The sequence below is a fragment of the Pteropus medius genome, unplaced genomic scaffold (genome assembly GCF_902729225.1).
Source record: "Pteropus medius unplaced genomic scaffold, Ma_sr-lr_union100, whole genome shotgun sequence".
Taxonomy (NCBI): Eukaryota; Metazoa; Chordata; class Mammalia; order Chiroptera; family Pteropodidae; genus Pteropus; species Pteropus medius.
Genome location: NW_024351731.1, coordinates 7,614,306 through 7,640,043, shown reverse-complemented (window position 1 = coordinate 7,640,043; position 25,738 = coordinate 7,614,306). Strand labels below are relative to the sequence as shown.

General features: G+C 64.5%; 6 protein-coding genes across 28 annotated transcripts in view; 2 read left to right on the top strand and 4 right to left on the bottom strand.

Annotated features, from left to right (window-relative positions):
- The first annotated feature begins 108 nt into the window (after nucleotides 1-108).
- LRRC24 (leucine rich repeat containing 24) lies at nucleotides 109-6,798 on the top strand. The gene is made up of 4 exons (XM_039846170.1): nucleotides 109-1,396; nucleotides 1,557-1,835; nucleotides 1,991-2,159; nucleotides 2,816-6,798. Exons 1-4 carry the CDS (start codon nucleotides 1,238-1,240, stop codon nucleotides 3,739-3,741), a joined length of 1,533 nt encoding a protein of 510 aa, XP_039702104.1. The 5' UTR covers nucleotides 109-1,237; the 3' UTR covers nucleotides 3,742-6,798.
- On the bottom strand, nucleotides 4,256-8,181 carry LRRC14 (leucine rich repeat containing 14). 8 transcript variants are annotated; one of them, XM_039846184.1, is made up of 5 exons: nucleotides 8,122-8,181; nucleotides 7,643-7,777; nucleotides 6,200-6,553; nucleotides 5,435-6,019; nucleotides 4,256-5,346 (listed from the first exon to the last, which is right to left on the bottom strand). In XM_039846184.1, the coding sequence occupies exons 3-5, from the start codon at nucleotides 6,526-6,528 to the stop codon at nucleotides 4,779-4,781; spliced, it is 1,482 nt and encodes a 493-aa protein (XP_039702118.1). In that variant the 5' UTR covers nucleotides 6,529-6,553; nucleotides 7,643-7,777; nucleotides 8,122-8,181; the 3' UTR covers nucleotides 4,256-4,778. The 8 variants fall into 8 exon arrangements, with proteins under 8 accessions (XP_039702118.1, XP_039702116.1, XP_039702119.1 ...); XM_039846182.1 differs by having other exon boundaries at nucleotides 7,648-7,777; nucleotides 8,122-8,175; XM_039846185.1 differs by having other exon boundaries at nucleotides 7,747-7,777; nucleotides 8,122-8,173.
- Nucleotides 8,182-8,185: 4 nt separating this feature from the next.
- On the top strand, nucleotides 8,186-14,706 carry RECQL4 (RecQ like helicase 4). Of its 6 annotated transcripts, XM_039846135.1 has the most exons (23): nucleotides 8,353-8,469; nucleotides 8,534-8,567; nucleotides 8,665-8,768; nucleotides 8,973-9,113; nucleotides 9,428-10,023; nucleotides 10,115-10,214; nucleotides 10,290-10,416; nucleotides 10,535-10,648; nucleotides 10,752-10,841; nucleotides 10,926-11,018; nucleotides 11,104-11,240; nucleotides 11,655-11,738; nucleotides 11,815-11,994; nucleotides 12,072-12,251; nucleotides 12,322-12,463; nucleotides 12,540-12,802; nucleotides 12,879-13,164; nucleotides 13,235-13,364; nucleotides 13,440-13,609; nucleotides 13,679-13,859; nucleotides 13,936-14,083; nucleotides 14,174-14,276; nucleotides 14,371-14,706. In XM_039846135.1, exons 1-23 carry the CDS (start codon nucleotides 8,386-8,388, stop codon nucleotides 14,493-14,495), a joined length of 3,612 nt encoding a protein of 1,203 aa, XP_039702069.1. In that variant the 5' UTR covers nucleotides 8,353-8,385; the 3' UTR covers nucleotides 14,496-14,706. The 6 variants fall into 6 exon arrangements, 5 of the variants coding, with proteins under 5 accessions (XP_039702066.1, XP_039702065.1, XP_039702067.1 ...); XM_039846132.1 differs by having other exon boundaries at nucleotides 8,186-8,567; XM_039846134.1 differs by having other exon boundaries at nucleotides 13,440-13,859.
- Nucleotides 14,707-14,784: 78 nt separating this feature from the next.
- SLC33A2 (solute carrier family 33 member 2) lies at nucleotides 14,785-17,031 on the bottom strand. 2 transcript variants are annotated; one of them, XM_039846190.1, is made up of 5 exons: nucleotides 15,969-17,031; nucleotides 15,479-15,626; nucleotides 15,271-15,395; nucleotides 15,096-15,205; nucleotides 14,785-15,001 (listed from the first exon to the last, which is right to left on the bottom strand). In XM_039846190.1, exons 1-5 carry the CDS (start codon nucleotides 16,648-16,650, stop codon nucleotides 14,828-14,830), a joined length of 1,239 nt encoding a protein of 412 aa, XP_039702124.1. In that variant the 5' UTR covers nucleotides 16,651-17,031; the 3' UTR covers nucleotides 14,785-14,827. The 2 variants fall into 2 exon arrangements, with proteins under 2 accessions (XP_039702124.1, XP_039702125.1); XM_039846191.1 differs by having other exon boundaries at nucleotides 14,853-15,001; nucleotides 15,096-15,176.
- A 1,321-nt stretch (nucleotides 17,032-18,352) lies between these two features.
- GPT (glutamic--pyruvic transaminase) lies at nucleotides 18,353-22,742 on the bottom strand. Of its 7 annotated transcripts, none has more exons than XM_039846174.1 (12): nucleotides 21,971-22,742; nucleotides 20,839-21,089; nucleotides 20,612-20,701; nucleotides 20,429-20,537; nucleotides 20,118-20,251; nucleotides 19,779-20,022; nucleotides 19,569-19,648; nucleotides 19,358-19,494; nucleotides 19,084-19,258; nucleotides 18,844-18,999; nucleotides 18,644-18,756; nucleotides 18,353-18,574 (listed from the first exon to the last, which is right to left on the bottom strand). In XM_039846174.1, exons 2-12 carry the CDS (start codon nucleotides 20,995-20,997, stop codon nucleotides 18,484-18,486), a joined length of 1,488 nt encoding a protein of 495 aa, XP_039702108.1. In that variant the 5' UTR covers nucleotides 20,998-21,089; nucleotides 21,971-22,742; the 3' UTR covers nucleotides 18,353-18,483. The 7 variants fall into 7 exon arrangements, with proteins under 7 accessions (XP_039702108.1, XP_039702110.1, XP_039702109.1 ...); XM_039846176.1 differs by having other exon boundaries at nucleotides 20,839-21,001; XM_039846175.1 differs by having other exon boundaries at nucleotides 21,978-22,742.
- Nucleotides 22,743-22,891: 149 nt separating this feature from the next.
- The window catches only part of PPP1R16A (protein phosphatase 1 regulatory subunit 16A), a 17,828-nt gene continuing 14,981 nt past the window's right edge, over nucleotides 22,892-25,738 (bottom strand). For all 4 annotated transcript variants that reach the window (XM_039846164.1, XM_039846163.1, XM_039846166.1 and 1 more), the window contains 7 exons: nucleotides 24,760-24,863; nucleotides 24,567-24,691; nucleotides 24,351-24,476; nucleotides 24,194-24,269; nucleotides 23,970-24,099; nucleotides 23,644-23,809; nucleotides 22,892-23,490 (listed from right to left, as the gene is read on the bottom strand). In XM_039846164.1, coding sequence (XP_039702098.1) covers nucleotides 23,119-23,490; nucleotides 23,644-23,809; nucleotides 23,970-24,099; nucleotides 24,194-24,269; nucleotides 24,351-24,476; nucleotides 24,567-24,691; nucleotides 24,760-24,863 — 1,099 coding nt within the window. In that variant the 3' untranslated portion in view covers nucleotides 22,892-23,118. The remainder of the gene's footprint in view (nucleotides 23,491-23,643; nucleotides 23,810-23,969; nucleotides 24,100-24,193; nucleotides 24,270-24,350; nucleotides 24,477-24,566; nucleotides 24,692-24,759; nucleotides 24,864-25,738) is intronic.

Below are 25,738 nucleotides of genomic sequence, written 5' to 3'. Positions count from 1 at the left end.
CAGGGAGACCTGGTGAACATGCTGGTGTTCAGAGCCGGGACCTTTTGAGGTGGGGCTTGAGGCTAATTGACAGCACACTCAGCCCTGCCATCCTTGGCTGGCTTCTCAGCCCAGGTCCCCACCTTTAAAACTGGACTCATTGTGCCTGGAATTAGACCCAGGCCTTCCCACCTCTCTAGGACAAGTTGCATGTGTGTAAATCCCCAAAACACTACACATTCCTTCATGGTCAGGCCATTGCTGAAACTACACTAGAAACCCAGTTGGTGGCCCAAGACCCCTCTCACGCCCCAGCTGTTCCAGGGCCCCACCAACCCCCAAAGACAGAGGCACTTTTTGGGGGCCAGCATGGAGAACCATAGCTTCTGAGATGACTTTCATATTGTTTGCCTCATCCCCCAATTCTCTGACAAATCCCCTGAGGAAAAGCCCTCATTCCAGCTAAGCTGTCCACTCCTCTTCGCCCCTGGAGGATGGGCTGCACAAAGCTGTGCCTTGATTTTTCTGTGGCTGGTGATTCCCTTAAGACCAGTTCTACCATTGTTCCCCAACAGGTCACAACAGGTGAATCCCAGGGCGGGGGTGGGGGTGGGGGTGGGGACAGCATGATGTAGGGATAAAAGGACTAGATTTAATGTTGGGCGACAGTAAGGTGAGGACAGGGACACCGGCAGTGTGGGGCCTTAGGCCTCACCCTGGGGGCACAAAGGGGACCTCTGCCGTAGGCTCTGTGCCTTACAAGGTTGCACGCCAGTCCCCAGAGTGAGGAGTCCACAAGCACAATGGGACATTCTAGCAGAGCAGGCTCTTCCCCTTCTGGCCCACCTTGGGTACCAGGGCCCTGCATTTCATCCCCACTCTCCTGTCCCTACCCGCATTGGCCTCTTGACCCCCAAGCCATGCAGTCAGTGGCTGGTTGCTAGGGTGCAGATGGCTGCATTACCTAGCATCCACATGCCAGAGCAGGAAGCCTCTGCCAGGCAGGTGCAGGGAAGAAAGAACAGGGTACTGGGGCATTTTTGTTAGGGAAAGAAACGCACGTTTTATTTATATTTCTTAAATTGATGAGACTTTTCCAATGTTGGACACGGTGTGAGGCTCCGTCCATGCTCTTCCCTGGCTCTCAAACTTCAGGGCAGGTCTGCCAACCTGCACTCCAGGAGGCACCCAAGCCGGCGACTTCGTGGAGCTGGCGAGGAGGCTGCAGCTTCGTGGTTCGCAGCCGCTCCCGCAGGAGATGGCCCTGGGGGCGCTTGCACTGCTGCTGCTGTTGCTGCCCAGGTTCCCGCCCCACACCGCTGGCTGCCCGGCTGCCTGCCGCTGCTACAGCACCACGGTGGAGTGCGGGGCCCTGCGGCTTCGTGTCCTCCCGCCCGGAATCCCGCCGGGGACGCAGGTGGGCACCAGGTGGGGCCGTGGGCCACGAGTGCCTGGGACAGGAGGGAAGGGTGTGTGAGGTCCAGTTTTAAAGGTGGGGACCTGGGCTGAGAAGCCAGCTAAGGTTAGAGGGAGACTCCCTTGGCAGGTTAAACACTGGCCCGTCTTCTGGCCCGCAGACGCTGTTCCTGCAGGACAACAGCATCACACGCCTGGAGCCAGCGGTCCTGGCGCCCCTGGCCGCCCTGCGCCGCCTCTACCTGCACAACAACAGCCTGCGTGCCCTGGAACCAGGCGCCTTCCATGCTCAGTCGCGCCTGCTGGAGCTGGCGCTCACAGGCAACCGGCTGCGCAGCTTGCACGTCAGCGCCTTTGCCGGCCTGGCCCAGCTGCGTGTCCTCTACCTGGCTGGAAACCAGCTAGCACAGCTGTTGGACTTCACCTTCCTGCACCTGCCGGTGAGGGGGAGGGCACGGAAAAGGAGGGGTCCTCCTGAACTAACCCTGCTCTGCCAGGCTAGAGCAGTGGAGACAAAACTCAACTCAGCCTAGCCTGGTAAGGGGGCATGTCTCCTAGGGTCCCTTTGCCTGATGATCTGCTGTCCTTGCTTCAGCGACTGCAGGAGCTACACCTGCAGGAAAACAGCATTGAGCTGCTGGAGGACCAGGCCCTAGCCGGGCTCTCATCTCTGGCACTGCTGGACCTCAGCAGGAACCAGCTGGGCACCATCAGCCGTGAGGCTCTGCAGCCCCTGGCTAGCCTGCAGGTCCTGCGCCTCACAGGTACCTCCCTCTGGGGCGAGGGGTCACACGCAGACATCTTCCCTGGCCACAGTGCTGGCAGTGAGGAGTAGGCCTGGGTGTGGACGGGCTCCAATGGCAGTGGCTCAGAGTTGCAGACCATTGGGCAGCATTCTGGCTACACCACCACCAGCAGCCATGACAGAATGCTGCTAGGAATGTGGGTGCTAAGGGGCACAGCTCGGCGACCCTGTATAAAGAAGACAGGAAAGACAGAATTCGCTGAACAGAATGGACAGAGTTGAGGGGCTTGCATGCTTTGGGGCCATCAGAGGATAGGCAGACAGAAACTGGAGACACCAGGACTAGAGGCATTTCTGGGAGACAGCACCTGAAGGGGAAGCTGACAGGATCTACAAAGTTCAGAGCTGTGAGATGTCTATGTGGACGCCAGGCTCCCCAATACAGGAGACTCACTGCAGGGACACTGCGGGGGCAGGAGTTCCTGTAGAGATCAGTGCCACAGGATGAAAGGTGGAGGGGAGGGCCTGGCCATTCTAAAGAGCTCGCGGTCAGAGAAGGGGTGGCAGGGGTCCCGATTCTGGGAGGTGGCACAGGGGGTTCTGTTCTGGCCAGCAGAACCCCAGCTGCACGGGCTGTGATCTGGGACCACCCGCCCACCGCTGCTGTGCCCACAGAGAACCCGTGGCGCTGTGACTGTGCTCTGCACTGGCTGGGAGCCTGGATCAAGGAAGGAGGCCAGAGGCTGCTCAGCCCCAGGGACAAGATCACGTGTGCAGAGCCCCCACGCCTGGCACTTCAGAGTCTCCTGGATGTATCTGGCAGTAGCCTCATCTGCATCCCGCCTTCTGTGCACGTAGAGCCGCTGGAAGTGACAGCCAATCTGGGTGAGGACCTGCGGGTTGCCTGCCAGGCTTCCGGCTACCCACAGCCCCTGGTAACCTGGAGAAAGGTGGCCCAACTTCGCGAGGGACACGCGCGGGCCCAGGCCCAGCCAGAAGGCGGGGCTCCGGGCCCAGGCGGGCCCGGGGCCTCCGACACGGGCAGCGGCATGCTCTTCCTCAGCAACATCACCCTGGCCCACGCTGGCAAGTACGAGTGCGAGGCCTCCAACGCCGGCGGCGCCGCCCGCGTGCCCTTCCAGCTCCTGGTCAACCTGTCCCAGCAGCAACAGCTGCGGCTGGCGCCTCCACCGCCCCCCGCCGCTGGCCCCATGGGCCACGAGCCCCTGCTTGAGGCGGGCAGCATGGCCTTCCGCGCCCTGGGCCTGGCCACGCAGACGGCCATAGCGGCGGCCATCGCGCTCCTCGCGCTTACGGCGCTGCTGCTGGCGACCCTGATCTGCCGCAGGCGCCGCCGGCGGAAAAAGGCGCCGGGGCCGCCGGGGGAGGGCGCGCTGTTCGTCAACGACTACTCCGATGGGCCCTGCACCTTCGCGCAGCTCGAGGAGCTCCGCGACGAGCGGGGCCATGAGATGTTCGTCATCGACCGCTCCAAGCCACTCTTCGCCGAGGGCCCGGCGGAGGCGGCCGAGGGCCCAGCGCCCGGCCCCGCGCAGGGGATCCCGATGCAGCCGCCCGCCGCCTACGAGATCCACTGCTGAGGGCGGGGCGGGCGGCGCGCGCTGATGACGCGGCCCCGCGGGCGGGCCGGCCTGCGGGCTCGGCTCGCGCATGCTCCGGCGCGGTCAGTAAAGGGTGGAAGCTGCGCAGTGTGCGGCGAGCGTGTGTGGGGTCTGGGGGCTCCGGGGGTGGGGCTGGGCGCAGGCACCTGCGGATCCCCAGCTCTGCACACGGAAATCCTGGGATGCAAATGGAGGATGGTCAGGCAGGCTCCCGACACTCCCACTGAGACCCTCCGGAAAAGATCCCTCCCAGAATCACACGAAGCTCTCGCTCTGCAAGGCCTGACTCGACTTGCGAGCCCGCTGGAGGAGCTTGGGCGACCTGACTGTGGAGGTGCCAAGACAGGCTGCGATGCTGGGAGGGTGCCCATAGAGAGAAGGGGGCAGCAGACTGGAAAACAGCTGTTACCCAGGAGCCATGCACGAGGTGACAGCAGAGCCAGCCACGAGTCCCTCTGACCAACCAATCAGGACAGAAAAAAACCACCACAAATTTCAGTTGCAAACACACTGCACGTTTGTACCTTAATGACACTCTCTGGCCCAAAAACACAGCCGACAGGGGAGTCTCCTGGGTGTCAGGGCAGGGAAAACTGTGACAGGCTTGAGTGCGTGAGACCCCCAACCCTCCTTGAAGCAGGCCCCTGTCCCAACTTCAGCCCCAAAAGAGTCTGCTCTTGGGAAGGGCCCAGAGAGAACACCCTATCTCAGCTCAGATCTGGGACCCCAGGAACACTCTGAGAAGAGGGCAGCCAAGTGCAGCAAACTAAGCAGGGCTAAGCCGGCCTGGAATCCAGACTCCAAGCCCACAGATGTTTGGCCAGTCCGGGGGACAGGTGCAGGGCGCTGCGGAAAGCACAGGGAAGCTCAAGGTGCACCCAGGAGCAAGGACGCCAGAGACCACTGCCTTTGTGTCAGGCCTCCAGCAGGGTCCTGGCCAAGGCTCTGCCTACCCAAGAGGGGGAGGAGCCTCCCTGGACCCAAGGACAGCCTGTCTCTCAGCCAAGGCCCAGCAGTCACAGGCTGAAGTAGTCTGCAGCCAGACGTCCGTAGATGTCAGTGGTCCAGAGAACGTGGGCTCGACCTGAGGCCAACAGCAGCTGGTGCAACTCGGCCTCCACCCGGGCAAATTTCTCCTCATTGATGGAGGCCTCCAGCAGGACAGAGGCAGGCGGTGGCCAGGGCAGGCCCTCGTAGCAGTCCACAGGGAAGGGGTGCACCACTGTGCGCAGCTCGGCCTGCACCGCTGAGTCCCGCAGGAGCTCCTTAAGGCCTGCCATGGACAGCGGGTTGCCGTAGAGGCCGAGGTAGCGGAGGCTGGCGCAGCGAGTCAGCACAGGGAGTGTGGCCAGCAGCTGGGTATCAGCGAGCTGGCACTCGGTCAGCTCCAGGTGCAGCAGTGTGGCTGCTGCTGCCTGCAACAGACCCTGGAAGGGCTCCAGCTGGCTGCCGGACAGGTCATTGCCACTCAGGTCCAGCTTCTTGAGGTGGACAGCATGTGGGCTCCGCGCCAAGAAGCGCAGATCCTCAGGCAGCAGAGCGCAGAAGGCCAGCTCCAGGCTCTCCAGGGGGCTCTGCAGGGTGCTGCAGAGGAGACGAGATGTCAGAACAGGCAGGGCCAGGGGAGGGTCTCTGGGAGTGCAGGGGCAGAGCGGCAGTGGGGCCCGCCTACCTGAGTAGCTGGTCCAGCCGCCCTGAGAGGAGAGACGAGCCCATGCTGAGCTCCCGCAGGCGGGTGAAACGGCCCATCTGGGCCAGGAAGTAGCGGAAGTTGTCCTCACCATCCACAGAGGGCTGCCGCGAGTCCCCGTGCACATAGTGTAGCCGCAGGCTGGCCAAGTGCTGAAAGCGGGCCACGTGTGGGATGATGACAGACAGGCCGCGTAGGCCCAAGTTATTGAAGCGCAGGTCCACGCGGCGTAGGCAGCCCGCATCCAGAAGCTGCAGCAGGGCCACAGTGTTGCGCATGGGCAGGTCCTCAGCCCGCAGGTCCCGGCAGCAGAGCCGCAGCGGGCTGCCTACGCTGCTGCGGAGTGCCTCCCGCAGGAATGCGTAAGAGGCCCGGTTCACCCGAAGGTCCACACGCACCTCCACAGGAACTGGGGCCAGCCCGGGCTCCCCAGCCCCACCCTGCTGCTGTGCAATGCACGTGCGGGCCACAGCTGCCGTGCAGTCCCACATGCTCATGGTACCAGGGTCCTGCTCCACACCGTCGTCCAGGAGGCCCGTCATGTCCAGCACCCGCAGTGCATGCTTCCTGGGAGCACGGATGGGCTGAGGCAGGAGGCAGGGGACAGAGCCCACACCCACTCCCAACCACCTCGGGACAGAAGCAACATGCCTCTTTCTGCACTGAACTCTTACACTAGCCTAGATCTCTCAGCGGGGACCCTCTTTGCGTCCCCTAGGCCAGAGGGCCCCTCGGGTAAGCTCATACCTGCAGAGGGGCTGCGTGCCGGCCTCCGTCTCTGGGGCGTGGAGCCGGGCTGTCAGCCCTAGGATCACCGCCTGCATGCTCTCTGTGCTGGGCCGCTCCTGCAGCAGGGCCCGGCTGCAGTGGGCACATTCCTGCAGCAGCTGCTGGAAGCTGAGCAGTGGGAAGGGCCACGTGTGCACCAGCTCACGCAGCACGACAGTCTTCTTGTCCATGAAGGCCACCTTGAACAGCAGGGGGAAGAGCTCGCGTGGCAGCAGGGGCAGGGCCTGGCAGGCAGCTGGCTGGCACTGGAGCACCTGCCGCGTGCTCAGGAACACAAGTGTGTGCATGGCGCTGCGCCAGGCAGGAGGCCACCTGCAGGGAAGGGACCTTCAGCGGGAAGGACAGACCCCAGACTACCACCAGGCCACAGACCCCACCACACACAGGTAGTGGGAAAGCCCAGCACAGTGGCTGCTGCAGAGCCAGCGCTCAGTGGTGGACCCCGGCTCTGAAGAGTGAGTGCTAATTCCCTAGGAATGGGCCAGGCAGAGTAGAAGAGTGACAAAACCAACCCTAATTCCAGTCCCTCAGAAGCATGAGGCCTCTTTAGAGGGGGGGAAAAAAACAAACCATCAAGTGGCACACAATAGTGTGGCACCAGAGAGGACTGGCCTGCCTGGCTGTGCTTTTGATAGCTGTATTTCAGGCCTCCCAAGTCACAAAGCCACTTATTAGTGACTCTCTCTTAAAAGTAGAATAAGGCTCAGGCCCCGCCCTTCTCCAAGCACTAATGGGGGAGGGGGTCTGGAAGCTGTATCAGGGTTTCCTCTACCACCCTCCCTAGAGGCTCCTGCAGGCCACCCCTGGATCCCACTCACAGTTGAGAGAGGCTGGAAACCCAGATGAACATTAATAAATACCAAGACAGAGAGAAGGGACCGGGACCCAGGGAACAGGCTCCAGATGGCATAAGTAATCCAAGCCTTCGACGGGAGCCCTGAGTCCTCACTATATCCAGAAGTGTTGTCAAGTACAGAGACCCTTGGAAATTTACAGAAAACGCAACTCTAACCCACTGAGGCCTTTGTCACCTGTCTAAACAACTCCCTTCTCCCTGAAGAACCATATTGAGAGAGCAAGTCTTAAACCCGTGGAGCCAGAAGGCCCCAGGACAGAGATCACTGATGGTTAGAAGCAGCTGGAAAAGGGGCATCCAAACTGAGAAGGGGCACAGTGGAGACGCCTAAGGCCACGGGATACCCAGGTGTCAGTTCTGCTGACTTCAGCAGCAGCAACAGTTAGGCCACTTACTGTGTGCTGGGCATCTCATTCCCCAAACTGCCTCCAAATAATCCCCCTGAAAAGGTTAGAAAATCAAGACCCAGGCCTTCCCCGCCTAGGGTCGCAGCCTGGGCGATAAGCCGAGGGGTAGGGGGAAGGGAGGGCAGTCTGGCCCCAGACCTCACACAACATAAGCCTTTAGGGCAGTGGTTCCTGAGAAGCCCCGGACGCCAAGCCTCGGCCACGCTCCGCCTGTGGACAAATCTCGCGAGGACGATTCATACCTCGCTGTGACAGGACAGACCAACCAAGCACCTGTCACGAGAGGAAACGAAAGCAGCCAGTGTGGTCACCGGGGGAGGAGTCTCTGTGCGGTGGCCGCCGCCGCCCCTCCCGCCGGCCCGCGGCTCCCTGAGTTTCCGAGGACGCCCCCGCCCGGCTCCTCCCGACCTCGAGCCGCGGGAGGCGCTCAATCCGACGCCCTCCGCCTCCCGGTGTGTCGACGCCGGGCCCGCGGCCGCGCAGACCGGCGCGGGGATCCGGGCCCTTCCCCACCCCACAACGACACCGCCCGGGCTCCTGAGCCCGCCTCGTGCCGCCCGGCAGGCCCAGGAGTGCGCTCCGCCCCGCTCCGTCCCCGGCAGGCGGCCCGCGCTCACCGGCCGCGCAGCCGCCTCCAACGCCGACAGCCCCGCCTCGCCGTCCGCCGCAGCCCGCCCAGCGCCGCCGCGCGCCGCGATGACGTTGTTGCCGCCGCATTGGCCGCCCCTCGGGGCCCCGCGGATTGGTTGGCCCTCCCCGGGGCGCCGCGACGCCCCGCCTCCCAACGCGCCGAGCGCAGCCATTGGCTGGCGGCCTGCTTCGTCCTCGCGGCGGGAGATTCTCGGGCGCCGGGCTCCGAGCCGGCCGCACGCGCGCGCGCCATGGAGCGGCTGCAGGGCGTGCGGGCGCAGCTGCAGGCGTGGGAGCGCGCGTTCCGGCGGCGGCACGGGCGGCGGCCCGACCAGGTGCGGGCTGGCCGTGGGGCGGGGCGCGGAGGGCGCGGGCCCGGCTGACGCGTTCTTTTCACAGGAGGACGTGCGGGCGGCGCCGCAGGAGACCCGCGGTGAGCGCGCGCGCGCGCGGGGCCGAGGGATTGGGGGGTGAGGGAGCGGAGCGGGACCCTCCCGATCCCCGGCCCCTCACCCCTCACGCCTCCCCAGCGCTCTACCGAGAGTACCGCGCCTTGAAGGAGGCCCTGGGTCAGGCGGGCGACGTCGGGCGCCGCGGCCCCATGCAGTCGCTTCCGGCGGCAGCGGAGGAGGAGGTACCCCGGCGCCGATACCCCAGCCTTCCGGCTTAGCCTCCTGTACCGCCAAGCCTGCGAGGGGCGCAGACTTTGGGGGAGGACTGGGCAGGGTGCAGGAGGGCCGGGCGGTCCTCTCGTGCTCTGATGGCCTGGGGACGGGGCTGAAGACACCTTTGCCCGCCCCCCAGCTTTTGCCTGGGCCCCCACTGTCTCCTCCTGCAGATACCTGAGCCTGGCTGCTGGGGGTCCCACCTGAATCGGGCTGCAACCCAGAGTTCTCATCCGAGCCCAGAGCAGAGCTCTCGGGGTTCTGCGCAGGACTATGGGGAGAGGATTAAGGCCAACCTGAAGGGCGCCCTGCAGGTGAGGGGCAAGGGTGGGACAGGCAGTCCGTCCTGGGTCCAGAACTGCCTTTTGTCCAGGACCACGAGACACTCCTTTCTGTCAGTCTTCTCACACACAAGTGCTTGCACTAGCTCGCACACGCATCTCTGCCATTAAGCAGGTCGCTTCTGGAAGGAACTCAGGGCCTGTCTCTGCTCTCAGCTCCATTTCTTTTCCAGTCGTGTGCTTCTCACCTTGCCCCACTGTTAAAGGTGGGGACTTTTGTGGGTTTCAGAGTCTGGGGCTGTCCAGAGCCTGAGTTCCTGCTCACTAGTCTGTCAACCCCCTCCTAGGCTGGGCCAGCCCTGGGCCGCATACCCCGGCCTCCACGAAGAACCCCATCCATGCCTTCCACGGGGCCACCAGATGCAGGGGTTACCACCGTCTCTCCAAAAGTCAGTGACGTGCCCTCCCAGCCTCCCAGGCCCCAGCTGAGGCCAGGCCGGCTCCAGCAGCTGCAGGCATCCCTGAGTCTGCGGCTGGGCTCCCTCAATCCTGACTGGCTGCAGCGTTGTCACAGTGGGGCCCCAGATTTTCTGGGGACTCCTGAGGTCTGCCAGCCTGTCCTGGGTACAGAGAAGCCACAGCCTCAGACTTCAGGTGTCCTATCTGTCCTTGGTCCCAGTACTGGCCCGGGGGAACCTTTACAGGGGCCAGAGGCTCCAGCTCTACCGGCAGCCAGAGTCAGTGCAGGAAGCCCCCCACTTGGTAGCAGTCAAAGCAAGAAGCGGAGACGGGAAGGGGAGCTGGAGGAGAGCCCTGCGCAGGCTCAGCAGAACAGCGGCCACGCGGGATCCCTGCCCGGGGGAGCTGGGGCCGCAGCGCTTTCAGGACACTGTCCGGGGGCGCCCGTGCAGGCACAGCCCCCCGCCAGCCCCACGGCCCGCAGGTACCACAACTTCGGCATTCAGCAAGATCGCTTTGAGTTGAGCCAGGGTGGAGAGGGCCCTGGGCACGGCTCACCTGTGCGTCCCTTGTAGGCCAGCCGTCTGCGACAGGGGTAATTATGTGCGGCTCAACATGAAGCGGAAACGCCACGTCCAGGGCCCGGCCCTGCGTGGCCATCTCCTCCGTAAACAGGTGAGATGGCAGTAGGTGTGTCCCTCACCCCTCCTGCCTCTTGCCTGTGACCCTCCTTTGTGGCCCTCTCCCCAGGTGTATAAGCAGAAGTGGCAGAAAAAAAGGGAGTGTTTTGGGGGTGGTCAGCCTAGAACCACCGCCAAGGATTCTTGCTTCCGATGTGGGCAGCTCGGCCACTGGGCATCCCAGTGCCCCCAGACAGGTGAAGCCTCTGCTCTGGATGGTGGGTCGGGCAAACACTGGAGAAGATGTCGTGCTCTTTGGAGGTGGGGACGGTGCCTTAAGCAAAAAGCCCTATTGACTCTCTATTTCTGGCCCAGAGCCTACCCTGGCCCCCCAGAAGAAGGATGGCAAGGGTGAGGATGGCGTGCACACCCTGCCCACGTTGGAGGAAGTAGCCCAGAGGATGGGCACTACCTATTCCCAGCTCTGTGGTGAGTGAAGGGCTGGGGGACAGGTTTAGACAGTGACCATCTTACTAGGAGGGTGCCAGCCCATACTGGGGTTCCCACACCATCCACTCCTGTCTGTTCTCAGCAGGTGAGGAAAATGCACAGCCTGGGCCACCCTGCCCGCCCCAACCCATGCCACCACTCTACCAGCCAGGATGCTCAGGGCAGGTAGCAGGTGAGCAGATGCCTGCCAGCCTAGAACCTACACTGAGGGGCGAGGGTGACTCGGGACCGTATTGACCACCTGCTGTGTCTACAGAGACGCCAGCTGAGGTGTTCCAGGCCCTGAAGCAGCTGGGGCACCAAGCCTTCCGCCCTGGGCAGGAACGCGCAGTCATGCAGGTCCTGTCTGGTGAGCATGGCTGCCAAGGGTGGAGAGGGGGAGGCAGGGCCAAGGCGGGCCACAGAGCAGTGCCGCTGATCTCAGTCCCACCCAGGCATGTCTACACTGCTGGTGCTGCCCACCGGTGCTGGCAAGTCCCTGTGCTACCAGCTACCTGCGCTTCTCTATGCCCGACGAAGCCCCTGTCTCACGCTGGTCATCTCTCCTCTCCTGTCACTCATGGATGATCAGGTGTGCAAACAGGACCCTTGAGCGCAGGCAGAAGGCAAGAACCGGCACCCACGGCTCATCCGTTCCTTTGGCCTACTGCGTCTTACCCTACCCCCACCCCAGAGCTGCAAGGAGCCAACTTTTCTCGGCCTACCCGCTCTCTTCACAGCTCCAGGCCTGGCAGTGGCCTGAGGGCAGCAGGGCTATGGCTGGCCAGACTCGGGCCATCCCCAGTGCAGCCTGTGCTTCAGTGCTCCTCAGCCAACGCCCCAGGTGCCTCTGAATTCAGTCCTGGCACCCAGGGTCTGGGTATTTGCTCCTCAGAGGGCTTAGGGTGGGGCCAGCAGGAACTGTCAGGCTGAGCAGCTTGGAGAGGCATTTGGAGAAGGGCCAGGGCTAAGTAACCTTCGGCAGGCTGTGCTCCTGTATTTACAGGTGTCCGGCCTTCCGCCAGGGCTGAAGGCAGCCTGTGTGCACTCAGGCATGAACAGGAAACAACGGAACTCTGCCCTGCAGAAGGTGAGGAGTCTCAAGGGGGACGACTGGTAGGGACTGCGAACAGGACCCTGGGTAGCGGTCTTGATCTTGTTCTCAGGCTCGGGCAGCCCAGGTGCACGTACTGATGCTGTCGCCCGAGGCGCTGGTTGGGGCTGGGGCAGGAGGTCCTGCTTGCCTCGCCCAGCTGCCTCCAGTGGCCTTTGCCTGCATCGACGAAGCCCACTGTCTCTCTCAGTGGTCCCACAACTTCCGGCCCTGCTACCTGCGCATCTGCAAGGTGAGCCTGGTCCAGGTACAGGTGAGCAGGCCGGGGGTGGAGGGGGGACTGATGTCCTTACTGCTCCTCCTGCACAGGTGCTGCGGGAACACCTGGGTGTGTGCTGCTTCCTGGGTCTTACAGCCACAGCCACACATAGCACTGCCCTCGACGTGGCCCAGCACTTGGGTGTGGCCAAGGAACATGTTCTCAGGGGACCAGTCATCATCCCCCCCAACTTGTACCTCTCTGTGTCCATGGACAGAGACCCAGACCAGGTAGGTGTGCACACCTGGGCCTGGTAGAGGCCCTGCCCCCCGACTGCCCACACTGGCTGTCTCCCACCAGGCTCTGGTGACACTGCTGCAGAGTGACCGTTTTCGCTCCCTGGACTCTGTCATCATTTACTGCAACAGACGAGAGGACACTGAGCGTGTCTCTGCTTTGCTTCGCACCTGCCTGCGTGAAGCCTGGGCCCCAGGGCCCAGAGGTGAGATAGGGGCAAGGCTGTGCCCCACAGACTCGCCCAGGTTAACACTCTGCCTGACCATCCATCTCCCTCACAGGCCGAGTCCTGGAGGCTGTGGCCGAAGCCTACCACGCCGGTATGTGCAGCCGGGCACGCCAGCGGGTGCAGCAGGCCTTCATGGAGGGCCGGCTACGAGTGGTGGTTGCCACCGTGGCCTTTGGGATGGGGCTGGACCGACCGGATGTGCGGGCGGTGCTGCACCTGGGTCTGCCCCCAAGCTTTGAGAGCTACGTGCAGGCCGTGGGCCGTGCCGGGCGTGATGGGCAGCCCGCACACTGCCACCTCTTCCTGAAGCCCCAGGTTGGTGCCCAAACCGCTGGAGCTCCCCTGCCCTGCCCAGCACCATGGCCACGCATTCACAGTTGTTCCGCTGCAGGGCGAGGACCTGTGGGAGCTGCGCAGACACGTACATGCCAATGCCACCGACTTCCTTGCCGTGAAGAAGCTGGTGCAGTGTGCATTTCCACCCTGTGCCTGCCCTCGGCAGCTCTCAGGGCAGGAGGGAGGCGAGAGTCAGGACAAGCACTCGGCCTCGGCCTTTGTGACTGAGTCCCGGAGGGAGGACAAGCAGCCTGGCAATGAGCACACAGTCCGGTGCCCCGGTCACAAGCGGGCACTCCCGGTGCAGCCGACAGTACAGGCCCTGGACCTGCCTGAGGAGGGTGAGTGACTGGGGCAGGAGTCGGGGAATACCCCATGACCCACGTCTGCTGATCCCTACTCTGCTCCCAGTTATTGAGACCTTGCTGTGTTATCTGGAGCTGCACCCACAGCACTGGCTGGAGCTGCTGGCACCCACCCACACCCGCTGCCACCTACATTGCCCTGGCGGCCCCACACAGCTCCATGCCCTGGCCCGCAGGTGAGCACACATCCTACCCCAGGCTGAGGACAGGGCTGGAACCTGGCTGCTAGTCACTAGTCCCTTTTGGCATAGGTGTCCCCCGCTGGCTGTGTACTTGGCCAAGCAGCCGCCTGAGCAAATGGGCAGGGGAAGCTGTGCTGTGGAGTTTGACGTGGTCGAGCTGGTGGACTCCATGGGCTGGGCGCTGGGCCCTGTGCGACAGGCCCTCCGCCAGCTGCAGTGGGATCCAGAGGCCAGGACAGGTGCGTCCATCCCCGGCCCTGTGTGCCACCCACCTGCCTACCCACTCCTTCTGACACGCTCTCTGGCAGGTGTGCCTCGAGGTACTGGGGTGACAGTGGAGTTCAGGGAGCTGGCCTTGCACTTGCACAGCCCCGGGGACCTAACAGTCCAGGAGAAGGACCAGATCTGCGACTTCCTACATGGCCGCGTGCAGGCCCGAGAGCGGGAGGCCCTGGCCTGCCTGAACCGTACCTTCCAGGCCTTCCGCAGGTGCGGGAGTGGGTGGACAGGGCCTGGGGCTGCCGTGTGCCAGGTGGGCAGCTCTAACGAGCTCCTCCTGCCACAGCATGGCCCTCCCCAACTGCGGGCCATTCCTGGAGCAGCCAGATGAGGAGCACAGTGCCAGACTCAAGGCTTTGCTCAGCCAGTACTTCGAGGAGGATGGGCTGGGGGGCTCAGGGGACGAGCAGGGCCCGGAGCCGGAGCAGGCAAGGGTGAGTGCCGGCCCCTCCTGGGGGTTGCACAGAGGGTCCGGGGCCCTGGAAACTGGGGTCAGCCTGATGCACTGCTGCCCACAACTCCAGGACTGGGAGGTCCAGATCCGCAGGGACATCCGCCATTTCCTGTCCTCGTGGCCGGAGCAGCAGTTCTCGGGCAGGGCTGTGGCCCGCATCTTCCACGGCATTGGTGAGGCCGGGGAGGCTCAGCCCCAGTAGGCGTGGGCTGGGTACCCAGTCAGCTGGCAGCAGTGCTCAGGGCCACATGTCCCCTCCTGCTGCAGGAAGTCCCTGCTACCCGGCCCAGGTGTACGGGCGGGACCGGCGCTTCTGGAGGAAGTACCTGCACCTGAATTTCCACGCCCTGATGCAGCTGGCCACAGAGGAGGTCCTGCTGTGGGGCCGCTGACCACCTGCGTCAGGGGCAAGCTCCCCATGCTGCCGGCTCAGGCGTGAATGGCTCCATGTTGCAGTATAGAGAGTGTCGTGTGCAGCAGCTCATCAAGGCAAAGACAAGGGGACGTGGCTGGCCAAGACAGCGACTACCTTAGGCCAACCCCATTCCTAGGGATGTGGGGACATGGAGGCCCGAAAATGCAGAATAAAAAACTTAAGTTATTTTTAGGGACTCTATTTTCCGGTGGGGCAGTGCCCACAGTCAGAGGACCCCACACATCCCAAACACAGACACAGCTAGGCCACAGTCTTACTCATCTTTATTAGCTAATCTATTTGCCCAGCTCAAGGCAGGGTGCCAGGTGCCAGGCTCAGGTACAGAATGGGCATGGCTGAGAGAGCAAGGAACAGAGAGAAGCAGCAGGGCAGCCCCAGGCTGTCAGCCAGGGCTCCAGCCATTGTGCCCAGCAGCAGCTTCCCCAGCAGCTCCAGGGTGGCCAGGAGGCTATAGTGTGTGCCCTGAGATGGCGGGGTGGAGGGGAGGCGGCGATTAGGTCAGGACTTGCTTGTACCCCAGCCCTGCACGCCCCCCTGTCCCAGCCACGCTTCTCACCTGCAGGGCACTGGGTGCCAGCTGGCTGCAGCGCATCATCAGTGTGAAGGTGGCAGTTGTGACCAGGCCCCCCAGGAAGTGCTGCAGACACAGGCTTAGCAAGGCTGCCCCTGGAAGGGCCAAGGTCAGCAGGGCCCAGGACTCTGTGCTTTTCCCCCCATGGCCTGCCCCTCACCTCTCAAAACTGTTCCTGGGCCCAGCCTGGTCCCTGGGGCGTCCAGGTAGAAGAGCAAGGCGCTCTGGCAGGCGAGGCCTCCAAGGCGCAGCTGCAGCACTGACCGCAGCAGGGGCAGCAGTTGCCTGTGGTAGGGAGGATGGGCAAGTCGGGGTGTGGGGCAGGCCAGGGGTGAGCGGGTAGACAGGGCAGGCTCAGAAAGGCTCACCGGTGCCTGGCCAGCAGGGCCCCACCCAGGGACGAGCCAGCAATGGAGCAGGCCACGGCACCCACAGCATTCCACAGCCCCAGCTCTGGGGCAGAGAGGCCTCGGTCCAGCAAGAGGAGTGGGAACAGGCTGCTGGCGCCCTGCTCACCTGTGGGGACAACACGAACCAGGGAGTCCACCTCCCATCTCTACCTGGGGCCCGTCATGCCCCCCAGCTGGGCTGCTGCCCAGCCTCTGTCCTGGGCCACAGGTCCCAGAACACAGTGTTAATTGGGCATCAGTGAAGCTCAGGGTCAGCATGAACAGAAGCTTGTGGCTGGAGCTCAGAGTGGCCGTGGAGGTAGAGCTGGAGAAAGGCAAGGCCCAGCAACAGAACCAGACTTGGCTCCAGCCCACAGGTCACACCCCAGAAAGAGGGCAGCCCCGCAAGTGCGTTCCTGGGCTCCAGAGGACCCACCTGAAGCTCCCCAGGCTCCCATCCCTCACTCACCCAACTTGTAAGTTAGCACGAAGCCTGCCATCCACAGGGTCCCCGACACAGCCAGCAAGTCCCGCAGAAGGCGCGGGGTGTGTGGGGGTAGTTCTGAGGGCTGAGGCCTGGGCAGCTGTTGCAAGGCCGGCGCAGCCCAGGCCAGGGCAGCAGCCAGCCAGTAGGTGGTGGCCAGGAGCAGAAAGAGCAGGGGCCAGGAGAGGGTAGGTACGAGGGCCAGCAGCCCACCGCCGGCCAGCACCGACCCCAGCTTGTAAGCGACCACCTGCACGGTGTTGCCAGGCCCCAGCTCTGCTGGCTCCAGGAGCTGCACGGCCAGCACATCCAGGGCCACATCCTGCACGGCAGCACCCAGGTTCAGCAGCAGAAGCAGCCCTGCCACAGTGACAGGCAGCCCGGCCTGGCCAGCTTCAGCGGGAGGCAAGGCTGCCAGCAGCCCACACAGCAGGCCCAAAGCAGCCGTGCTGACCACTACCCAGGACCTCGGGGAGCCCCGCGTGTCCACCAGTGGTGCCCACACCAGCTTGAACAGCCATGGCGCATACAGCACCTTGGCCAGTCCCACGCGAGTCAGGGAGAGACCACCAGCTCGCAGCAGCATGGGCAGCAGGCCAGACTGCAGCCCATAGGGCAGGCCCTGCACCAGGTAGAGACCGGCCAGCAGCAGCAGCTTCCCGTGCATGACCCGAAGCGCCGGGGCCAGGGTCAGCCCGTAGGGTTGCCGGAGCCCAGGCCCTGGCAGCTGGGGCTGAGTTCAAGGCCAGGTCTGGGGTGGGATCCCAAGTCTCCCTCAGAGTCTGGGGCAGGGCGGTTGTGAGTGGGCTTGTGGCCTAACCCAGTAAGGGTGGGGGCCACATGGCCGCATTGCCTTTGGACTGGGCCAGGTGGGGTTAGGGCTGGATTGGCTAGCGTCCGCACTCACGGCCTCGCGTCCTGGAGGCGCTCGTATGCCCAGGACCGCAGGCCGTCCTCCGCTCCAAACCATTCAGCCCGGAGCGCAGCCGGGAGACGCGGAACCATAGAGCACTCGAGCGGGCCAGAGCGCCGGACACCCTCAGACGCCCCCAGTGGCCAACCTGGGTGCTGCCGGCGTGCTGCGGGACACAGGCTGGAGTCCTTGGCCGGGCGGCCTGCAGGCAGCTGCGGCGCCAACGACAGACAGCATGGAACGTAGTATGCGACAAACCCATGCTGGCACCTTCCAGGGTTATCAGACCCGCCCCCGCCCCCACCACCTGGACCCAGACCCTAAATCTCCAAAAGTGCTTCCTAGTATCTCACCTGAACTAGCTTTTTGTGGTGGCTGCAGGGTCTCCACAGCAGCCCCCAGGCAGGAGCTGGCCTGTTAAGGTTCCACTGAGCACTCCAGCGTACTTCTGCCCCTGGCCCCTCACCTCATTATGCCTGTGGTTTCGGCAGCGCTCCACTCCCCCCACCCAAACCAGTGGCCACAGAGGACCATAGAAGGCTGGTTTGTGCAAAGGTCAGGCCCCAGGCTCAGCCAACTGCCGCCTGCAACACACTCTAGTGTCCAGAGACAAGCCCAGACCGTGCCTGACCCCAGGTGGCCTGGCTGAGAAAGAGGCCCACCCAAAGGAGGCTGAATGTGGGGTCCCTGATGCCTCTGCTGCCCAGAGGAGGCATGGAAGCAAGGCCCGTGAGCAAGAACCACCTCGCTAGTGAGCAAAGAACTAGATCCCTGGCCCATGCTGTCTCCCGGACATGGGCCCAAGGCTGGCCCAAGCCCAGTACCCACCCGCAGGCATGTGGACCAAGGCGCTTTCTCAGCAGCCAAGGCCACTTCTACATATGTTTCCTTGTGTATAAAATAGGGGCTACCGTTTCTACCTCCGAGGACCACTTGTGTAGTGACTCACAACTCTGTCTGGTGTGAACACAGTAGGTGCTCATCCCCGTGTTCCAGGGGTAAGGATACAGGGCTGTCCACCTGCCCCGGCTGGGTCCTCCAGCCCAGCTCTTCCCAGGGCGCCTCTCACTCAGCATCTTACCTGCTCTCTTCACCCGCACCTGTCCTCAGGTGCTCCAGCTCAGGTGGGGGCTCTCCCTCCCCCCCACCCCAAGGGCTGCATTTGCACTAGGAGGTCACACACACTCACCACACACTTCAAACCACACGAGCAGGGCAAGACCTTGGCAGGGATGCTCCACCAGCAGCCCCAGGCGGCCATTAGGAAGAGAGCCAAGACTTCCTCCTTGAGCCCAGGGAGGCGCTGGGGATGCAGGCAGCCTCCTCTGTGAGCCCTCCTGGACCACTGCTCCTGAGGGCAGAGCGGCATTCACTCAAGGCTGAGTCCCCAGGCCGGCAAAAAAGGCACTCACGAGACAAAGGTGGGGAAGGCGCACACGGGCGCCGCCTCCTGGCAGTCGGTCTGTCTCACAGCTTTATTAAGGGCCTGAGAGAGGCCGGGGCCTAGCCCCACAGGCAGCGAGTCCAGAGGGTACCAGAGACCCCCAGGGCCTAGGCACTGTCAGTCAGAGTCCCTGGCTAGGTCCTTCAGGAGTACTCTTGGGTGAACTTGGCGTGGAACTGGCTCAGCTTCTCCAGAAGGGGCCGCAGTTTCTCCATGGGCGGCAGAATGGTCATCCTAAATTGGGGAGGAAGGTAAGCAAAGTGGGCAGGGGCCGCGGGTAGGGGCTGCATGGCAGGGACTCACCGGAAGTGGTAGGTGCCTTCCCGCTGCCCGAAGCCGCTGCCGGGCACCACGCAGATGCCGGTCTCCTCCAGCAGGCTCATGCAGAAGAACATGTCCGGAGCCAGACCCAGCTCCTGAGGCGGGTGGGTGGGCGGGCGGTCAGGACGGGAAATGAGTCTGGGCCTTGCCCCACCCGCCGGCCCACCTAGCAGACGCCGCACCTGAGCGTGCTGAACCGCACGCGGGGGCAGCTGCATGCGTGGGAACGAGTACATGGCGCCCTGCACCGGGTTGCAGCGGATGCCGGGAGACTCGTTGAAGACCTGCTCCGTGAGCTTGGCCTTGGCTGCCAGCTCCGCCAGCACCGCCTGCTTCTCCTGCAGAGGGCGGGGCCATCAGGGCAGCGCCCCGGGCCCCGCCCGCTCCCCGCCCCAGCCGCCCCTCGCGTCCCTCCCGCTCACCGCCTGGAACTGCGCGAAGGAGGGGTCCGAGGGCGCAGGCGGGCTGACCACCACGTCGAGCAGGACCTGGCCGGGCACGGGCGGGCACAGCCGTACGCTCATCAGTTTCTGCATCTGCTGCTGCACCGCGGCGTCCATGTTCACCACCTCCACGTAGCCGCTGCGGAACCCGCACCTGCGGACGGGGGGCGGGAGTCTAGGCGCCGCCGGCAGACGTGGCCGGCCGAGGTGGCTGGCCCAGCCGCGCACCCCCGCCCGCATGGCCCATACGCACTCTCCCATGTAGCCCTTGGAGACCGAGTGGAAGGAGGCGAGCTCCTGCTGCTCCGCGTATGGCGACCCCATCTCCGTGAGCACCTTCTTGAACGAGTGGAACTGCGAGCCCTCGGCATACACGTTGTCCTGGTACACCTGGATGGGTGACAGCGTCACCAGGGGCGCCCGGTGTTGCCACCCCCCGCCAGCCCACGCGCCCCCGCCAGCACCTCATCAGCCAGCAGGAAGAGGCGCTCTTCGAAGGCGAAGCGGATCACGGCCTCGATGCACTCGCGGGTCTGCACCTGCCCTGGGGCGCGGGGGACGCGGCATGTCCGGGTCAGCCCAGAGCACGCACCCCTCTTCGCGGGGCCGTGGGGGGCAGGCTGGCCCTGGCGCGTCAGGGCGGGGGGCGGGAGGGGCGGGGGCGGGCGGCGCACCGGTGGGGTTGCCGGGGTTGATCACGCAGAGCGCGCACGGGCGGCAATGCTCACGCGCCTGGCGCAGCGCGCGCCGCAGCTCGGCCACGTCTAGCGCCCAGACGCGCTCCTCGTCCAGGTAGTAGTCCACCTGCACCGCGTTCAGCTCGGCCAGCGCGGCAGAGTACAGCGGATACTGAGGGATGGGGATGAGCACTCCCGAGCGCGCGCGACCCTCACCGGCCACCAGCAACTTCAGCACTGTCTGTGGGCAGGATGGGGAGGCCGTGTCGGTGGGGCCAGGGGCTGCACCCCGCCGCACACAAAGAGCCACGGTGTCCTGCCTTGGCTCCGGCCTACCACGATGGCGTCGCTGGCCCCTGCTGACAGGAAGATGTTGTTGGGGTCTGCAGAAATGCCTCCGTCGCGCTGCTGGATGTACCGCGCCACATCCTCGCGGATCAGCTGGATGCCAGAGCTGATGCTGTAAGCTCCTGGGCCGGGGACAGGGCGGGACAAGGAAGGACACTTGTGGTCCCTTTGCAGGCTTCAGGAAGTGATCCTCCCCCTTCCAGCAGCCAGGGCCAGCCTACCCACCTCCTCTGGAGAAACCCTCCCTCCAGTTCCTGCTCCTCCCTGGGGCTTGGGCCCGTCCTGGCACTCGCACCTACCTAGGCTGTGGCCTCCACACGCCCGCAAGATGTGCTCCGCCCTGCTCTTGGCATCTTCGGGGAAGTCGGGGCTGTTTAGGAGATCCGGCTGGGCACAGAGGGCCAGGACCTGGGAGGAGTGAGGGCTGAGACCAGGGCACATGGGCTGACTGGGGAGGGGCGCCAGGGCAGTGCGGGCCTCACCTGGCGCAGGAAGGTGATGGGCTTCTGCCCCATGGCCTGGGCGTCCCCGATGTTGGCACGGATGACCTCAGTGAAGGGTTTCTTTACGCCCTGGGTCGGGGGCGCAGACGGTGAGAACAGGCCCTATGACTCCCGCAGGACCTTGTCCCATGCGACGCGGGAAACGGGGCCGACTGGACTGCCCAGGTGAAGCCTGGAGGGCCGGGGGGGGTGGGGCCAGGGCATACCTGGCGCAGCTCCCGCTCCAGCTCCAGGGCGCGCAGCACAATGGGGCCGCGAACGGCGTACTCCACCCTCCGAATGCTCGAGTTCATGGTGTCCAGCGTCAGCACCTTTTCCTTTACCCCTGTCATTGCAGCCTGGCTGTCACCTGCTCTCAAGGCCATGACCCTGCTCAGACCAGGCAGGAAGGAGGCTCAGGAGGTGGCACAGTCCGGAAGTGGGGTGAAGGCAACTGGATCGAGGCTCAGTGGCCAGGCTGGGGAGGAGGGCTCAAGATAAGAGGGTGCCCTCTTCACTACAGCCTGCTGGCCCCACTGAAAGGGACAGAAAAAGCTGGAGGAGGAGCTGGGGACGCCGGCCCGCCCCACTCATCTGGGCACAGCTCTGCCCCAGGGAGCCACAGGGAGTGGGTGAGGAGGCAGGCGGGGCTTGGGGCGAGGCCTGGTGCCTGCCCAGTGTCTCCATGACAGGGGAGCAGGAGACCCACATGGGGGGTAGGGACAGACGGAAACTTCGAGAGGCTTTGAGGGACCGTTTGGGGAAGGGGAGGCAGTTGACAGAGCTGGGCAGGGCTGACTCTGAGGTGGGAATGGAGCCTGGGGCCTCAGGTCTACCCAGCAGGGCTCAGCAGAGGACCCTCATCCTTGCGTAATCTGGCAGGCCTCAGGAATCGTGGGGTATCTGGGGAGGGGAGTGAGGCATTCAGACCAGGGGCTCCACCTCCCCGCACCTGGCCCAGGGGCTGGACCTTGGGCTCCATCCTGTCTGAAAAGCCAGAGTCTCTGGGCTGTGGTGTCGGGGAAGGGCCCTCCGACACCTCGCTGCTCTGGGCTGCAATGTGCCCTTTCGCCAGGCCAGCCTGGGGCTGCCCTTGGGGCCACGCCAGCAGCGGTCACTAAGCCCAACTTCCTTTGCTCCTGACTGGTGGAGAGAGTGGGAAGCAGGCAGGGATAGGCACTCAGGGCCCCACCCCCGCAGGCCCTGCCCAGGGGTGGCTCCCCCAGCGGCCGGCTCGGGAGGGTCAGGGAGGCAGCCTTCAGAGCTGGGCCCTGGCTGTGGCCGGCTGGCGGAGGGGTGGGTTCCCTGGCTCCTTGTCTGAGAGGGAAACAACAGGAGCCCAGGCGGCTGGCTTCTCACCTCGCACCTTTCTGCTCTGCTCTGCTGGCTGCCACTGCGGCCTCCCTGCTGCAGGCCTGTCCCTCTGGCCCCCCGACCAGAGTACAGGTTAATACGGGTCGGTCCTCAGGCGGAGCCAGCCCTGCCCGCCCCCTGGCAGCGGAGCCCAAGTGGCAGCAGAGGTGGCAGGTGGACCTTGGGCAGCTGCACTGCTCCACGCACTAAATTTAACCAGCAGCCTATCTGGCCCTGCCCTTAGTTGGACACCCCTCCAACCACTGATGGTCAGGGAAGGGCAGGCCCTGCAGACACTGGGCTGACCCGGTTGGTGTTGAGTGGAGAGGGGAAGGTGACCTGAGCCCATGCCACCCAGCACTGGTGGCCATGCACAGCTGCCCGCCGTGGACAGAGGAGCTGGTAGCTCCCTCGGTCCTCCCACTCGAGGCCCCTTAGGGGCCCCTGTCGCCTCACACATTGTGCCCAGCCAGCTCAGAGCCTGAGTAGCCAACTGCTGGCCCCTTTTGCCAGTCCAGGCAAAACCTGGCAGCCAGGCGCCAGGATCGGATGCATGCCAGGAACAGGGGGCCTGCCTCTGGGAGGTTTGCGACAATAGCCTTGTACAGCCTCTCCTCTAACAGGGACTCCCCCAGCCTTGATCCCCAAGGAGCGCCCTTCCGAGGCTCCCTGCTCCCCTCAGGAAAGCAGAGCTGCAGAGCTGTCTCTGGGAGGCTGGGGGGGTGGGGTGGGGACAGGGTGCAGCAAATGCCATGCTTGCCCAGTGGAGGAGTCCTCACTCCCACGCAGGGCCGGGCCACCGCCAGCAAGCCCCAGCGCGCACTGACAGGCCCCCATTGGGTGCTCACAGGGACTGCTCCCCCAGGCCCAGCCGCGCAGCAGTGCCCACTGCAGGGACGGTGGCCCAGCTGAGACACACAAGGCAGGTGGCAGAACAGCCCTTTATCAAGAATCACAGGATGAAATGAGGTCTCTGCAGTTGGGTCCCCCCAGATGTGGCTTCTGCCTCAGGTCTGTTCGTGGGTAAGGAGACGGGATCCCAGATGGGGGGAGCCAGAGAGGCCCCTCACGGGCTGCCCGCTCACAGGGGCACAGCAAGGTCTCTGAGGCAGGAGCCCTAAGGCAGGACTGTTGCCACCTTGAGCCCCAGCCCCTCACATAAGCGTGCAGCATGGCTTCTTCTCCACGGGGGCCTCCTCCATGGGGGCTGTGAGCTTGAGCAGGGGCGGGTCCGCATCAGGCCTGGAGCCATGCTCAGGCTGGGGGGTCTCGGGGTCTGAAGGCAGGCAGGACTCTGGGGCCTCTGGCCCCTCGGATGCGGGACGCTGTAGCTTAGCAGCGGCCCGCTGGCGCTTGAGCTCTGCCAGGGTGTGGTGGGCCTTGGCACGGGCCAGGGCGTCAGTGGCTGTGCCCTCCAGGGGGCCCAGCTGGTAGGAGACACTCCGGTCCAGCCTCTTGGAGTACAGGTGACGACCAGCAGGGCTGCCTGCTCGGCCATTGTGTGCCTTGGATGCCTCGGGGTCCTCCTGTGGGGACAGCGGAGGCCATCAGGAGGGCTCTCTGCGCCCCTCCTCGTCCTCCCGCTGCCTGGTAGTCCAGGGGCAGCAGCTGACCCTGGACCTCTGCCGGGCACATGTGCACAGGGCCACGTGCCTGCCCCACAGTGGGGCGGAGCTCACTTGGGAGGGTGGGGGCCTGAGCTCCGAGTCTGTCTGGCGGTCCTCATCCTCCTCAGGTGGTTCCGGGCTGCCAGGAGGCGGCTGCTGCCACACGATGGCCTCTTGGGCGTGCTCCTTGCGGTATAGGCTGGTGCGCTCGGTCAGGCTCACCCGCCTCACCACCTTCCTGGGAGAGGGCAGACTGAGGTGCGGGAGAACACCATCCCCCGCAGACTCTGCGGGGTGGGTGGGGGGTCTCCAGCTGGCACTCCGGCCGCCTGCTGACGTCAGCGGGGCGAAGACAGTGTGGGGCTTCGCAGAGGCAGGGGCAGGGGTGGGGCACTTACCCACGGCTGCCGGCACTGGAGGTGCGGCGGCGCAGCAGAGCGCGCTGGCGACCTCGGGCACGCAGGAGCGCATCGTGCTTGTGCTTCAGCTCCAGCAGTTTGGCCCGGACCTCCTCATCCCCGCACACGTCTGGGAGGAAGTGGGCGGAGGGGTCAAGGGAGCCCTCAGCCTGGTCCCCTGCCTGGGGACAGGGGACGTGAGGGGAGTTTAGCTACCAGCTCACCAAGAGGCGTCTCATCCATCAGGGACTTCCCATTGAGATCGGCCCCATGTGCCACTAGCAGCTCCACCAGATGCACCTGTGGGCGAGAGCGCAGGCTGCTGAAGGCTGTGGAGCTGCGGGCCTAGCCGCACCCCAGCTGCCCCAGCGCCAGGCTCACCTGTCCCCAGTAGGCGGCAGCGTGCAGCGGCTCCCAGCCGTCGCAGTCCTTGGCGCTCAGGCTGGCCTGGTGTTCCAGCAATAGGGCAGCAGCCTCGCTGAACCCGCTGGCAGCTGCGACGTGCAGCTGCAGGCAAACGGCCCAGCCCTGAGTCCCAGCCCGTCTCCCTCCAGCAGCAACCTCCCCCGCCTGGATCGCACAAAGCTACGTCCTCACCAGTGTGGCCCCATGGTCCCCAGGAGCGTCGAGGTCAGCCCCCAACCTCAGCAGGCTCTGGATGCCCTCTAGCATGTGCAGCTCCGGCAAAGCCCGGGCCCCCTCAATGCTGTCCTGGGTGATGCCTGCAGGGTAACCGGCTCACAGCTAGCACACCCAACCCCCGCAGGCAGGCAGGTGGGGCGGGACTCACCACGGCTGGCCATGGCTGTCTCAAGGCAGTCCAGCGTCTGTTCATCCTCACACAAGTCGTAGGGCATGTTCCCGTCAGTGTTGACAGCCAAGAGGTCAGCGCCACTGCAGGGAGGCGGACAGGGTGCTGGCCACAAGGCCCCTCCCAGAGGTTGTCCATCTGCAAAGCCCTCAGCCTAGGGCTGGGACATTGGAGCCAACGATGGGGAGGCCAAGGCCCCAGATGTCCTGGACCCTGTCCTCAAGCCAGGTGGTGTCCTGCAGTGTCCACCTGTGTCTTCAGGTTCTTGGGACCCATCTGCCCCCATGAAGGTGCACAGTGGGCCTGCCTGCCTGGGGCGGGTGGTGGTGCCAGGACTCTGGAAGCCCCAAGGAGCAGGTGTGAGAGGAGGAGCACCCGGCAGAGCCCTCACAGGGGACAGAGCCTGAGTGGGAGGGGCCCAGAGCCCAGGGCGGTCCCCACTGTGGAGACCAGGGGCTGGGGCTTGGGGCTGCCCTGTGCACAACCCCTGTGGCCCCAGGACCACTCACCCCCCACATACCCACACACCGTGAACACCTACACCTCTCCCTGGACAGCCTGAGCCCCCAGCCATCTACCCCACTGGAGGGTCAGGGTCGAGGGGCCACGGAAAGGGACCCCTGGGTCCTGGTGAAGCTGACCACCTGCGTGCTCACGGAGTAGAGCAGCCTTGTCCTGACCACCGTCCCATTAACGGTTCCCACTTCCTCCTTGCCAGTTCCGCCCTCACCACTGACCAGAATGGCATTCCTCTATACAGACCCTGGCGGGGTGGGGGGGGCAGACGGCAGGAGGCCAGAGCTGGAGGTCAAGGCCTATCCTCAGGAGTTCCCAAATTCCTAATGGCCCCTGGTGGGAAGACACACGGGGTGAGCAGCCAGGTGGGGAGATGACCACACATGCTCATTCCCTTGGGGTCGCAGCATCTGCAGCCCTTGCCCAGGCCCTGCTGTCCATG